General features: G+C 41.9%; 1 protein-coding gene across 1 annotated transcript in view; it reads left to right on the top strand.

The window, feature by feature from the left end:
* Positions 1-14,857, top strand: part of Col4a4 (collagen type IV alpha 4 chain) — a 126,434-nt gene that overhangs the window by 67,963 nt on the left and 43,614 nt on the right. The window contains exons 20-26 of the mRNA XM_029475388.1: positions 3,348-3,437; positions 5,482-5,645; positions 8,489-8,561; positions 9,560-9,666; positions 10,153-10,336; positions 11,647-11,715; positions 13,944-14,051. Of these exons, the coding sequence (XP_029331248.1) occupies positions 3,348-3,437; positions 5,482-5,645; positions 8,489-8,561; positions 9,560-9,666; positions 10,153-10,336; positions 11,647-11,715; positions 13,944-14,051 (795 nt within the window). The remainder of the gene's footprint in view (positions 1-3,347; positions 3,438-5,481; positions 5,646-8,488; positions 8,562-9,559; positions 9,667-10,152; positions 10,337-11,646; positions 11,716-13,943; positions 14,052-14,857) is intronic.

The raw sequence follows: 14,857 nt of genomic DNA, 5'->3' as shown, positions 1-14,857 counted from the left end.
GATCCTTTCCCAATCTGTTGGTGGTCTTTTTGTCTTATTGACGGTGTCTTTTGCCTTGCAGAAGCTTTGCAGTTTCATGAGGTCCCATTTGTCAATTCTTGATCTTACAGCACAAGTCATTGCTGTTCTATTCAGGAATTTTTCCCCTATGCCCATATCTTCGAGGCTTTTCCCCACTTTTTCCTCTATAAGCTTCACTGTCTCTGGTTTTATGTGGAGTTCCTTGATCCACTTAGATTTGACCTTAGTAAAAGGAGCTAGGAATGGATCAATTCTCATTCTTCTGTATGATAACCACCAGTTGTGCCAGCACCATTTGTTGAAAATGCTGTCTTTTTTCCACTGGATGGTTTTAGTTTCCTTGTCAAAGATCAAGTGACTATAGGTGTGTGGGTTCATTTCTGGGTCTTCAATTCTATTCCATTGGTCTACTTGTCTGTCATTATACCAGTACCATGCAGTTTTTTTTATCACAATTTCTCTGTAGTACAGCTTTAGGTCAGGCATGGTGATTCCCCCAGAGGTTCTTCTATCCTTGAAAAGAGTTTTGCTTTCCTAGTTTTTTTTTTGTCATTCCAGATGAATTTGCAGATGCTCTTTCTAATTTGTTAAAGAATTGAGTTGGAATTTTGATGGGGGATTGCATTGGATGTGTAGATAGCTTTTGGCAAGATAGCCATTTTTATTATATTGATCCTGCCAATCCATGAACATGGGAGATCTTTCCATCTTCTGAGATCTTTTTAATTTCTTTCTTCAGAGATTTGAAGTTCTCGTCATACAGATCTTTCACTTCCTTAGTTAGAGTCATGCCAACGTATTTACAAGGTATTTCAAGGTCTTCTCATTGTGTCCTGGCTTTCCTGAATGTTTTGAGTTATGATCTTTTTGTATTTTGCATTTTCTTTGATTGTTGTGCCGATGTTCTCTATGGAATCTTCTGCACCTGAAATTCTCTCTTCCATCTCTTGTATTCTGTTGCCGATGCTTGCATCTATGGTTCCCGATTTCTTTCCTAGGTTTTCTATCTCCAGCGTTGCTTCACTTTGGGCTTTCTTTATTGTGTCTACTTCCCTTTTTAGGTCTAGTATGGTTTTGTTCATTTCCATCACCTGTTTGGATGTGTTTTCCTGTTTTTCTTTAAGTACTTCAACCTGTTTGGTTGTGTTTTTCTGTTTTTCTTTAAGGACTTGTAACTCTTTAGCAGTGTTCTCCTGTATTTCTTTAACTGAGTTATTAAAGTCCTTCTTGATGTCTTCTACCATCATCATGAGATATACTTTTAAATCCGGGTCTAGCTTTTTGGGTGTTGGGGTTCCCAGGACTGGGTGAGGTGGGAGTGCTGCATTCTGATGATGATGAGTTGTCTTGGTTTCTGTTAGTAAGATTCTTATGTTTGCCTTTCTCCATCTGGTAATCTCTGGAGTTAGTTGTTATAGTTGTCTCTGGTTAGAGCTTGTTCCTCTCGTGATTCTGTTAGCCTCTATCAGCAGACCTGGGAGACTAGCTCTCTCTTCTGAGTTTCAGTAGTCAGAGCACTCTCTGCAGGCAAGCTCTCCTCCTACAGGGAAGGTGCACAGATATCTGGCATTAGGACCTGCCTCCTGGCAGAAGATGAAGGCCCAAAACAGGGCCTGTCCCAGAAGCTGTGCTGCTTTGGCATGTCCCAGAAGCTGTGTTGCTTTGGCCTGTCACAGAAGCTGTTAGCTTCTGTAGTCCACACTCTCACCTGTGCAGAGTAGTCTCAGAGGGATCCAGGAACCAAGATGGCACCTCCAGATGCTCCGGCAAAGCCCTCCTGAGTGGGGCAGACCCCTCTCCTCTGGCAGGGAAGGTGCCCGGATGTCTGAAGCCCGAAACAGGGTCTGCCTCAGAAGCTGTCCTCTAGGGACCTTAGGGGTGTCCGCTGACTCTGTGTCCAGGTGACCCAGTGCTGGCGTTGACAGGAAGGGATTTGTGACCCTGGTCAAGCCGGCTTTTCTGCTTCCCTAATGCTGTCTCAGGTCCCAAAGGATTGAATTGGAACAGAAGTTGTGTTCCATTCACCAGTGGTCCAGAGATCGCATGGAGAGTCCTCTAGGGGACTTTGGGGGTGTCCACTAACTCCGCGCCCAAGGTGACCCATTGCTGGCACTGACCGGAAGGGATTTGAGGATTTTATTTTCTAGATCCCATCAAAAGCACTGAAAACTTTTGTATGGTTTCAGTGCCTGGTCATATGCTTGAAATCGATTTCTATTCTAGAAGCTTTTTACAAGTTTCATCAACTCCGTTTCCCAGAAAAATTTATAGATTTCTTCCTGCCATAATTCCTGTGTGTATTTTTATTTCTGAGAGTTCAGTTGGTGTTGTTGTTTTCTTCTGATGTTTCTTTTGCAGCCGCCTGTTCATTTATTAGTGTGAAATAGTTCCTTTCTCTACTGTTTTAATTACAACATTTTTTACATTATTTTTCTTGAAACTCTTGTTTCCTATATGTTTTTGAAGGGCTGTTTTATTTTCTGCTACAATTTTTTGAGAGGGGGTCTTCCCATCTAAATATTTCATTATCAAATATTTTTTGGGCCTCACTGGCATATTTTAATGTAAGCTCCAGGGGAGATTCTTATGTAAAACTTGCTTCTTAATTTTTTTTATTTTTCTCTTGTCATCTTCCATTGATGCTTTAATCTTTAAGGTCTACTGGAATTTTTTTTTTAACCTTCTATTGCTGTTGTTATTTTACAGTCTTTTATCCTACTGAAATTTCAGGAGAATATAGAGTGAATCATTTGAGTTTATCTGTCATCGTTAACCAGATGTCTCAAAATTCTTGCTTTTGCCAGCTGTGCTATATGTTTTCTTCATTGTCTGGTAATTGGTAAATGAAGGAGAAAAAAAAAACCATTCATTGGCATATACTGACTCTGCTTTTGTTGTTCATGATTAGTTTTGCTTTGCTATTTGTTGTTGACATCTGTTGTGTTATTCTGGGGCCTACTAAAGGATGACTTTATCAATGGTGGTGGTAGAGAAGCACCTTATGACAATTGCATTGCCTATATGTGTAGAGAGAAAGGGAAAAGGGGAGGGAGGGAAGGATAGAGAAAGGGAGAGGAAGAGGGAGAGGGGGAAGGAGGGGCAGAGGGAAGGAGGGACAGAGGGAGAGAGAGAGAGAGAGAGAGAGAGAGAGAGAGAGAGAGAGAGAGAGAGAGAGAGAGAACTGGGAAATAGGAGATCATGGAATAAAACATGGAGCAGAGACAGGAAACAGAAGGAAGAGACTTCAAGTGCCCCACATTGGTATCCTCTGGGAGACCTGAACTAAATCATGTGATTCTGTTTGCCAACTCCTTGTCTCCAAACAGTGATATACTGTGGCCCTGGGTGCCCTGGGCCAATGGGTGAAAAGGGAAAAGTGGGTCCTCCAGGAAGAAGAGGAGCCAAAGGAGCAAAAGGCAAGTATACATGCAAGGTAGAATGCATACATGGCAGCCACATATAGAGGGCCAGGGCAGGGGTGTCTATGAGAGAGCCAGTCTGCCATGCAGTTTGGGCTTATTACTCACCTCTGTTACTCTCCTCAAGGACTGCATGTCAGTGTGTGTTCTAGTATGAATAAGTCCCCACAACTCACGTCATGTTATTCTGTCAGACCGGAGCTTCCTGCCCTTTGCCATTCATAACCCACTTTCAGATGAGAATTGTTTTGTGCAGCTTCAAGTATATGGGTATATAAAATAGGCATACACATCCAACCTCAGCTGAAAATAGATCATCAAGAAAGATGCTTCAAAATAATTCTTTAATACACGTAGTATTATTCATATGAAAGCAAGTGTGCTTATGAATGGTATAGGGATGTTTATTTTATGTAAAGAATTAGATCTTGGCTGGATGTTCAATGCTGTAAGATGTAGACCTTCTTCACTGCTTTTTGAGAGTTTCTATGAGAGTAAGCCACTATTTTGACATATGATCAACGCTGAGGACATTGCTTCGCATAAATGCAAAGCCTACACTACAGAAGTATCATTAGGCTCATTTTAACAAACTCTGTCCTAATGCCAAGCCAAAATTTATTGACAACTTTTTTTTTTTACATCAAGTCAGAAACACTAAAAGAACTTTTAAAGTTAAACATTTTAACATAATCTAACCCAAAGATGCATCAATTGAATATTTAGATGTTGAGGCATGATGGTAAGACGATAGTAAAAGGTCTTCCCTCCACAGCTAAACCACTGAGTTTGTGTAAGAGGAGAATGCTTTGTGAGTACTGTAGCAACACTGCAATTCCCAGAACAGAACACAGAGGAATCTGAGATGAGGGACTTCAGGCAGCATGCATTGGTGTGCCAAGGCATGCAAAATACACATGTTGTGTGTTCAGAAAAAAAATGCCACAGTAAAGTCATGAGGTCCAGCATTGGCGAGCGCTGGCACAGGCACCTTGAACTCCGTTTGGGATTATTTTTTGTTGCCTTTCACCACTGCCAATTTTGTGACCTCCCATATTTGGTTATACAATCTCATACAGGGTTGATGCTACCAGTTTATAAAAGCAGGGTTTTAGAGTATAATGGCTACACATTGTTTTCTTCATAGGAAAATTTTGCTCACAAAGTTGTCTTATGAAGATAAGGCGTTATTGGTGTTTTAATGGAGTCCTCTGTGGATCTCATGTTTTCTTGACTCACCAAATGTCCATGGCTATGTCTTTCCTCTCTAGCTTATCAGAGCCTTTTGGACAACTGAGTTAAACAATATGAAATCATGGACACAAACCAATTTATCTTTCCCAAACTTTATTTTTTCAGACTGAAAGTCCTGATCATTAGGGGATGTTCTGTAGTGAATTCGCACTGATAATGTGCCATTCAATCAATAATCTCTTCATGCACTGGGTTTCTTTGATTATTCAGGGTCATGCTGTAATTAATTTATCCATATATTTAATGCAATTTATTTAATGTTGTTTCCTCAGTAATTGATTAAAAAAAGGATCCTCAATTATTCCCCAGAACTGTATGTTAGCTTTGGAAGTTTAAAGCATAATATATGTGATTCTGTTTACTTAGAAAGTGTGTGCCCACCCCACATAGACCATGTGACAGATGTATCCACCCCATGCCCAAAGCTTCATTTCAGCCTTCCTGGAACATGTCATCACCCCACATACCATCCACCTCTCTACACTGCCACATGGTATGATCCGGCCTCTTGTCACACCATCTCCTCTCATGTAGACCATGCCACAGACCCCATCCCCACCCCCTGGCCACGTGCCCTACTCTAGACCCTATTTCATTCCATACAGACCATGCTGCAGACACCATTCTGTCACATGGTACACACCAGCCACATGTCACGTGGTCTCCATTTTCTGTGATAATAATTGTGTACTGCAGACCTTCTCTGGTCATACTATTTTTTGTAGTCAAGAGCTTACCAGGGGTTTTATCAGGAATTATGTAAAGCTGACTTTCTACCTCTGTCTAGGAAACGAGGGACTCTGTACCTGTCCACCTGGTCCCATGGGACCCCCTGGTCCCCCAGGACCTCCTGGAAGACAAGGAAGTAAAGGAGATTTAGGGCTCCCTGGTTGGCATGGAGAAAAGGGTGATCCAGGTCAGCCTGGTGCTGAAGGACCTCCAGGGCCACCAGTAAGTAACTCTTCCTGATCATAATCTCTCCAGTTAAAGAAGATGGGCACAGAGAGAACTTAGTGTGCCCCTTTCTAGCTTTATGTGTGATACACATTTTATGGTTTGAACCTATACACATCTTAATTATCAAATGCTTTCTTGTATCTGTCCATCCATTCTTTATTCATTCATTTATTTAAGTATTCACTTATTATATGTCTACTGTGTCCCAGGCATGATTTTAAGTTTTTAGGAATACAACAGGGACCAGAATAAAATATGTGAAGTTCTGGAGCTTTGGAGAAGCTTTGTAATAAACAAGTTAGTAAATATGCAGTATAGTTATGCTGTTATGACAAAAGGCCACAGTCACATGGGGAGAAGAGCAGAGAGAGTGAGTGAGGGTCAGCACAGGAGTTCCCAGGTTTCATCTCCCATACATGCATGTGCACGCGCGCACACACACACACACAAACACACATGCACAAATACACACACATATACATACATGCACACATATACACACACACACACAAACATATACACACACATATACATACACACATACACACACTTACACATACACACACTCAAAAACGTGCACACATACACATACAAACACATACATGCACACACACACATGCATGCATGCATGCGCGTGGACACACACACATACACACACATACATGCACACATACACCCCCCCACACACACCCCTTGGGCTTTGCAGGTGGGTCAGGCTTGAACCTTCATCTAAAAGGACATGAACAGCCTGGCGAGTCTTATGAAGAGAGAGGCAATACTCTTTAAATATTCACTGTAGATGAATCACCAGTTACTCTGTGGAGATGAGACACCAGGCAATGGCAGACACATGGAGATTAAGTGGAAAGTAACAGACTGAAGTGTGGTAAAAGGAAGTTAGCTCTAGACAAAAATTGACAGGAAGATGCAAGGATTGGCTAACAGGTCAGATACACAATATGAGAAAAATGGAAGCAGATGTGGAACTATGTCCTTTGTCTGGGCCACACTGGAAGAAGGCAGTTGCCTTTGACTGAGATGCAGACTCAGGGAAGATGGGCATTTGGTGGGAAATAGCACACAATGTTTGAGATATTTTAGGGTTGTGTGCTAATTAGACAAACAAATGAAAATGCCAAGTGTAAATGCCAAGTGTCTTGGACGGAAGGGTGATAATCAAGGATTCAGAAGAGAGGACTAGGTTGGAGTTTGGGAAAGTGGCTTTATTGGAGTCTATATGATGTTCAGTTCTAGAGAAGAGATGGATGTGGGGGAATCACACAGACAGAATCATACACAGAATGAATATATCAGAATCACTCTGGTCCAAAAGGTCCTTGAATTGAATGAAAGAATCCCTAGCTGTGGTAACCTAGATGAACTAGTAACAGTCAAAGATCCCTGAGAAGCTACTCCGCATGAATCTGTCCATCACAATATGGTGCTCACTTGTTGACACACTGCTCCCAGGAGTCCTCCCCTGGACTCTGGAGACAGCCCGCTCTTCCTCTCTGCTGGGGTGACCTGTGACTCAATTCTGAATTTCCCAAATCATTCTCCATCTCTTCGAAAAGAATCAAATGAAAATGAAATTCTGATCTTAAGTGAAAATGATGATTCAGAGCTCCAGCCTTACCCTACCCGCATACGCACAGCACACCTGCAAAGCTGGCCCAGCAGGAAACTTAAAGGATAAAGCTCAGCGCAATCATGCTGAAACCATGCTGTAATTTATATATTATAGCTTATTTTGTAAAATTTAATTTTTTACCACAGTTTATTTTTATTTTTATATGTTGCTACTTAATCTTTTTAGTGACTCTAAAATATTGTTGTGGCTTTGTGTTTAGTTGCTTCCAAGGGCTAACGTTTTTGCATTGTGGACTACTAGTTTGTTCAGGGCTATAATGGGTAAGGTATTAATTCAGTTGTCCTAGTACTCATTGGGTTGAGGATATTTCTGATGTCTTCTCTCTATATTACATTCATGGTACTGTGCTTAGAGATGGGGGACCAGGATAACACCATGAGGGGAAATCCCATCTCCCTTTCTCTTTCTTACCCACTTTCAGGAACACTTCTGTATTCCCAGGCCACTTTCCCCTCCTTGAGCTCTGTGGAAGCTTGTATGTTACCCTCCCTCTTTTTGCTCTCATTTTCACAGATCAAAGGCTAAAATCTTTTAAAATAGTATTGATGATACATATTTATTTAGGATACAATTTTATTTAAGACTCGTGGTAAGGTTGCATATCAATATAGAATTCTCATGTATCATTTCCCTAGCTTTAAAAATAGATTTATTTTTAAAAAGTGTATGTGTATTTATAAGTTCCTGCATGTAGGTATGCACATCACATACATACATGTATGTGCATCAAGTGCATTCCTGGTGCATAGAGAGGTTAGAGGAGGAAGTTGGTCCCCTGGAACTAGTTACAAGGTCTTCAGTGTCACCATGTGGGTGCTGCTGACCAACAGTGTTCTCTGCAAAACCAGCAAGTGCTCTAAGTACTGAGCCATCTCTCTAGCCTCATTCTGATATCTTACAACATGGTGAACTGCTAAGGTAGGAGAGTCATGGATACATTGTTGCTAACCCAGATACAAACTTTACATAGATCTTAGTACCAAGAACTTGTGGTTTTTATGCAATAGAACCACAAGAAGGTTCTGGAAGGCAGGAAAGGGATAAAACAAAGATTTTTCAAGCCAGAATCTTTGAACAGAGATTTAGAGAAGAAGGGAAGGTGTTAAATAAACAAGAATATAAATGACTTCTGTCCTATTAGAATTAATCTAATGCACTGCTCTTGTTATTATTTTTATTTACCAAGGGAAGACCTGGTGCCATGGGGCCCCCTGGTCACAAAGGGGAAAAGGGTGACATGGTCATATCAAGAGTGAAAGGTGAGTGTGACCTATGACATGGTCATGTCAAGAGTGAAAGGTGAGTGTGACCTATGACTTAGCCCTCTGACATTTTATGAATTATCTATGGGCATCCACTTTCATTGATTTCCCCTGTGACTGCAGATTAATTATATATAGTTTAGGATTGTTGAGATGACCTAGAAAGTATTTCCTGCCCTTCATAGAATGGCATGGCTGTTAAGCACTAAATCTCCCACTTCTTATTTGAAATCATAAATGTTACTTCAGTGGCATCCAAATCCCCATTGTGGTGAACTTGAATCTGAAGCAGAATATCTTTTAACTTGCCTTCTGCCTTATAATGGCCTTTATTAATCAGTGGCATTTAAATTACACGTAACAGATGCTTATCTTGGAATAGTTTGGGGGAATAATATAATTTATTGACTTACTAGAGAAAACATGAAGATCTAGGTGTAGGATTCGTGTTGTGATGATCATCTCTATCACCTTGCACAGAATCATGCCACTGCTCGAATCCTCCTCTCCATTGGTCTATGTCCAGTTGCTCCCACAAGTCTGACTTCCTCTGGCTACGTGCCCCAGGATTACCATGCGTGAGGCAGCTCTGAGTCCTTGAAATCAGAGATACCATGTCAGCTGTAGCAGAGGAATAACTTTAGAAAGGATTGTGTAGCTTAGGGCAATAATCAACTGCCAACTCCCCAGGCTGCTAAGATCAGGGATAGAATGTTCACACATTGTCACTGAGGCAGGAAGTTTCCATGACTGATCACCTCTTTGCTAAAATGAGAGAAGGAATATTTCTCAGGTAAAGAGAACCAGTAGTTTTCACAACTGCCTTTCTGCCCTTTTTTCTTGTAACAGTTTGGGTGACTTTTGACGAGTCACTCAGGAATTTCAGCCAACCTTCATAGAGTGAAACGCCATTGCTCTTACCCCGGGTCCTTTCCTCTCTTCTATTTCACTCCCCATGTACAAGAGCTTACAAGGTTTTTGCTTCCTTTTCCCAGGGCAAAAAGGAGAAAGAGGACTGGATGGGCCACCAGGATTTTTGGGGCCACCTGGACAAGATGGTGGGGGTGGACGTCCTGGAGAAAGAGGGGATCCTGGGCCACGAGTATGTGAAGTTCTGCTCTAGAATTTAATTTTCTGATACGTGTACACAAGCAAGGCAGGCGACTATAGGTCAGACTTGCACACAGTAGGGGTAAAGATTCATTGTATTTGTATTTTTAACCACGGGCACAGAGGGTGGCAGAGCCTATCTGGCTGGGTACCTTCTCCTAAGGCTATAAGAAGCTGACTTCACACAAAAAACTCATTTGAGTTTTTCATTTGTGTGTGGATCTACCAATTGAATTACTTATTTTATATGTTATATCTGATGTTAGTGCATCTATACATAAGTTTCTATTCTGTACTTTAGGTATAATACAATTCATTTTCTGTGTTTGAGGCATAGTATAATACATCCATATCCTATATATGTAAGCATACACTTACTGTAACTTTCTTTTCAAATCTGGGGTTTTAAACATGTAGATTGCCTTGAATACATGGGCTTTGAAAGATCAATAATAGACATGTGACCTAACATCCCCAGGGGGACCATAAGGATGCAGCCCCAGGTGAGAGAGGGCTTCCTGGACTGCCAGGCCCTCCAGGAAGAACAGGACCTGTGGGGTCTCCAGGCCTGGGATTTCCAGGCCCACCAGGACAGCGAGGCCTACCAGGAGAGCCCGGGCGCCCGGGCATGAGAGGCTTTGATGGCTCGAAGGGGCAAAAAGGTACTTTTGGATATTTGCATGGGAGGATATTAAGTGGAATCACAAACACTGTAATGTCTTTCTGCTGAGCACAGGGATCTCTCTGGCAGGCGGACTAAATGAATGTTGTCCAGATGCTAGGGAGAGATTGCAGGCTGTCCATCCACTGTAGCACAGTCAATATTTAGAACAAGTCGGTAGAGCGCGACCCTCTTTGCTGCTTCATTTGTTTGTCATGCCCAAGCTGCTTTTTATTAATTTCTCACTACCAGCTCATAAAGCCCAACTGTAGTTAGAGCATTTCTATGCATTCAAAGTACATTTTTTAATATTTTAATAAAAGATCCACTAGTATTTTATTTAACAAAATAGTGTCTATGAAAACACACTTGTGAGCATTTCGGGGAGAGGAAAAATGATGGCATTTTAGCATATTTGACAGGCATATGAACTTCAAAAATTACTTTCAGGGTTATGGCTGACAGAACAAGGTTTATTTAAGGTTTTTTTTTTTTGTCACATTCATTGTACCTTGGGCTATAGCATTAATTTTGAGGTTTGGAGATAAAATACTGTCTTTGGCTCTTGTTTTGACAACACATAGAGACAAGTACCCTTATATTTGATAAGAAGTAACTTTGGATCTCAGACAAGTGTAACATCATTTTTCTTTAGCTCTCTTAGTTTAGTTTAAAAGTACATGAAGCAATAACTATGAGGTGTTGCTACAAAAGTGGAACTTTTGATTTTCGTAGGACATGAGCCCTCAGAGGGACAGGTTTTGAGTTACTTTACCAGTTAGATTGGCGATAATAGTACTGTCATTGCTGAGCCATTGAAAAAACAAGAGACAATGTAACCTATGGGCCTGCCCATAGAGATCTCAAAATGACTGTTACTCATACCCAACCCAGTCTATTCATTTGTGTAGCTCCCTGGTGGCCAAACCAAGAGGAAAACCAGATGAACTCAGTACCAAGTGTCATGGCTTCCCTATGATCTATCAACATTTTCTCTTCATTCCACTAGAATCTGTAAGCCTATAAACTATCATTTATATTAACAATTCACATTTTCCCATGTTATTAGAACTGATACTTTTTAGACTCAATGACTCTTCTTATAACTTCTTGTTATAAAAAACAGTCACAACTTCTTATAACTGTTCTGACCGCCGAGATTTGGATTTAAGGACAGATCTGGAATGTTTGTCTAATGATGCTTGGAAACTTCTCTTCTGGTGAACTCTAACACATCCTATGGAAGTCAGCACAGAGCCTTGTGCATCCATTGCTCAGTTATCCGAATGTCATTTTTCTGTTCCTCCCCAGGTGACTCCATTCTGTGTAATGTAAGCTACCCAGGAAAACCAGGTCTGCCAGGTCTTGATGGACCTCCAGGTATTACCATGCAAAGTTCTTACCCTACAGGCTTTCTGCAAGGGCAGTGGGGGGTGGGGGAGCGATAAGCACACAGCAAATCCCTGAGGGACAGGAGACTAGGGAAATCCTTATAGTCATTAGCTCCTGGGTCTTCCCCACTTGGCTTGATACCCTTGAGTGTACTTTTCCAGACTCCGTGTCTTGGTTTGATCACCCATCAGTTCACGTGTCTGCCCTTGAGAATTCTAAAGCTATGTACTTTATCTCTTCCTGTGAAGCAAGAGTGGAGAATGCCACCCACCTGTGGACTCTGCCTTCCAAGAGGGACAAGTTCTGATTAGACAGAGCCTGAAAAATGTCTCTGTATCAACATCTCTGAATACATATTCATGCATCTATTCCATTTGACTTAGTCCCTGGTGTCTAGCTGAATCAAACCCCAAATCCATGTAACTTCTTTAAAGTTAATTTCAATGAACTTACTACTAGCATGGTTAGTAAACATGGCTCTTCTGCTCTAACACAAGGATAGAAAGGGCAGGAGCAGATTGCTTGATCAGTAAAATTCTTGCTGTACAAGCATAAAGAGAACCTGAGCTCAGACCACCAGCACCCATGCAAAGAGCTGAGTGATGCACTGTATATCCCAGGACTGGGGAGGTGGATACAAAGAGGATCTTTGGAACTCTAGGAAAGCAGTCTAACTGAATCGGAGAGAAAGAAAGGGTGGGGAGTGGATGGGAAGGATCTGGGAGGACCTGCAGGAGAAGTAACTGTGGTCAGAATATATTGTATGAGAAATTCTTTTCAATTAAAAAGAGAATAAATAAATAGGTAATAAAAGGAATAAGAGGGAGGAGATCATTTGGCATTGCTCTCTGACCTCTGTACTCATGGTTGCAAACACAACACACAGATGACAAACTATGTACAGGTTGAGTCATGTGAGACTGGGCTGCTGTCTTCTGGAACCATTTATATCCATCATGGGGTTTCCAAGCAGTGTTGGAATCTCAGCGAGCTGCAAACACACCCTTGTTTCCTCTCTTATGACCCCGAGGAACGGTGGAGACTCAGCTGATCCATGGCAATGTATGTTGGTGTGACCCTGGTCCTAGGTTAGGTTCAGATCATTCATGGGATTTCAGGAATGTAAGAGGCAGGGCTGCTCTCTTAGGATCACCTCACCTGCTCATATTTCATATATGTGTGTGTGTGTGTGTGTATGTGTGTGTGTGGCCTAGGACTAGTTCATATTCCTAAAAAGTAAAATCCCATTGGATAAATCCAGTCATGCGACCAAGATCCAGCTCAAGGGCCAGGGTGGAATATTGCACTCACCACAGTGCAGCTCTGAGAGTGTAGAGACATCATTCTACATCTGCAGAGGGATGGACTATACTGATTAGTTCATTGAATATCCATTTCTGCTTTACTGTTACTGTCCTGGGGATGAATGAGAAAGATTGATTGTTGGCCAGCAGCATTAGCTCACAGGAAGGAAACTCCCATGTTGTGTAAGTGGTTGTGCCTCCACCCAATCTCACAGTTCAGAAGTTGTGTATGAGCTGAGCTAACTTAGGAGGACATCAAAGACTTAAGGTAAAATCTCAATCCCTTTAGTGGGTCATCTGCCTGTGCTCTGTATAATGTAGGGCTCCTTTAGTGCTTTCTCAGCAGGATGGGCTTTGCCCACCATCTTGGGCTCCTAATGGATAGGCTAGGGCTATGGGATTGTGTTTCAGACATGCCATAGAAGGCACTAAAGTTTAGATGAATGGTGGTGTGTGTGTGAAAAGCTGCCAGAAGGAATTCTTCACAGTACAGATTATAAGAAAAATCACTCTGACACATTTACCTGGAGCAATGACTGCAGAATGCTTCTGTAAACCACACTGGAAAACTTTTGGGGGACAGGGAGGAAAGGGTCTATTCAGCTTACACTTCCAGATCATAGTCCCTCGTTGGAGGAAGCCAAGACCAGAACTCAAGCATGACTAGAACCTGGAGGCAGGAGCTGATGCAAGGCCATGAAGGGATGCTGCTTACTGGCTTGCTTCCCATGGCTTGCTCAGCCTGCCATCTTGGAGAACCCTGGCTGGTTGTCCTGAAAACTTTTACTTCCATAAAATCAACATAACTCCAAAAGGACAATTAACACAGACATTTCAAAATCCATTTTTCTGTTGTTCCTCCTTGGTTTGTTTCTGCTCGATTGAATATTCGATTTATTTGCTCTTACTTAGGTCTGAAGGGGTTTCCAGGCCCCCCAGGGGCTCCTGGTATGAGATGTCCAGATGGGCAGAAAGGCCAGCGGGGCAAACCGGGAATGTCTGAGATTCCAGGTCCACCTGGTAAGTGAAGGCTTTCTCTTGCCTTGGGAGCATCTGCATCAGGAACTTTTGCATATTCTTAAAGGTGGATAATCTTAAGAAAACAGACAGAGGGTCTGGGGGATGATGGAAGAATGGTTCTCTGGGGACGGTTGGGGAATACAGACCCTCAGCTATGTTGAGACAACTTGTAGATGAAGAGAATCCTACGCAGCTGAGGCTCCTGCTGCAGGGAAGCCTTTGGTGTTGGCTGGCCCAAGTTCATTGTGTGGTTGAAAGCACGCAGTCTAGAGCAGTGCCTGTCAGATAGAGACAGTGGTCAGGGGGCTGGTCACAATGGAACTCAGCTGTAATCCTGCAACACTAGGTGTGGAGGCAGGAGAACCACCGTCAGTTTTAGGCCATCCTGGGATATATACTACGGTCTAAGCAGCTTGAGTTACTCAGTAGTTACTCAGTGAGACACTGTCTCAAAAAATACAAATAAATGTAAAAAATAATTTTTAAGGGAGGATGGCAGCATGGCTCAGTGAGAAAAATTTGCTTGCCACCAAGCCTGATGACCTGAGTTCCATCCCTGAAAGACCCACAAATTGTCCTCTGACCTCCAGGTGTGCACCGGCCTGCCTCCTCAAATAAATAAATTTATACAGATAAAACAGCAACAATAAAATCAACTGATGTCACTAATAGAATGCCAAAGGCAGTATTACCTATTGAGTCTCTGAAGCAACTGAAATGTTACTTATTAAGTACTTCTTTTTTTTTAATTAGGTAATTTCCTCAATTACATTTCCAATGCTATCCAAAAAGTCCCCAATACACTC

The sequence above is a fragment of the Mus caroli genome, chromosome 1 (genome assembly GCF_900094665.2).
Source record: "Mus caroli chromosome 1, CAROLI_EIJ_v1.1, whole genome shotgun sequence".
Taxonomy (NCBI): domain Eukaryota; kingdom Metazoa; phylum Chordata; class Mammalia; order Rodentia; family Muridae; genus Mus; species Mus caroli.
This window is presented reverse-complemented; position numbering and strand designations above follow the sequence as displayed.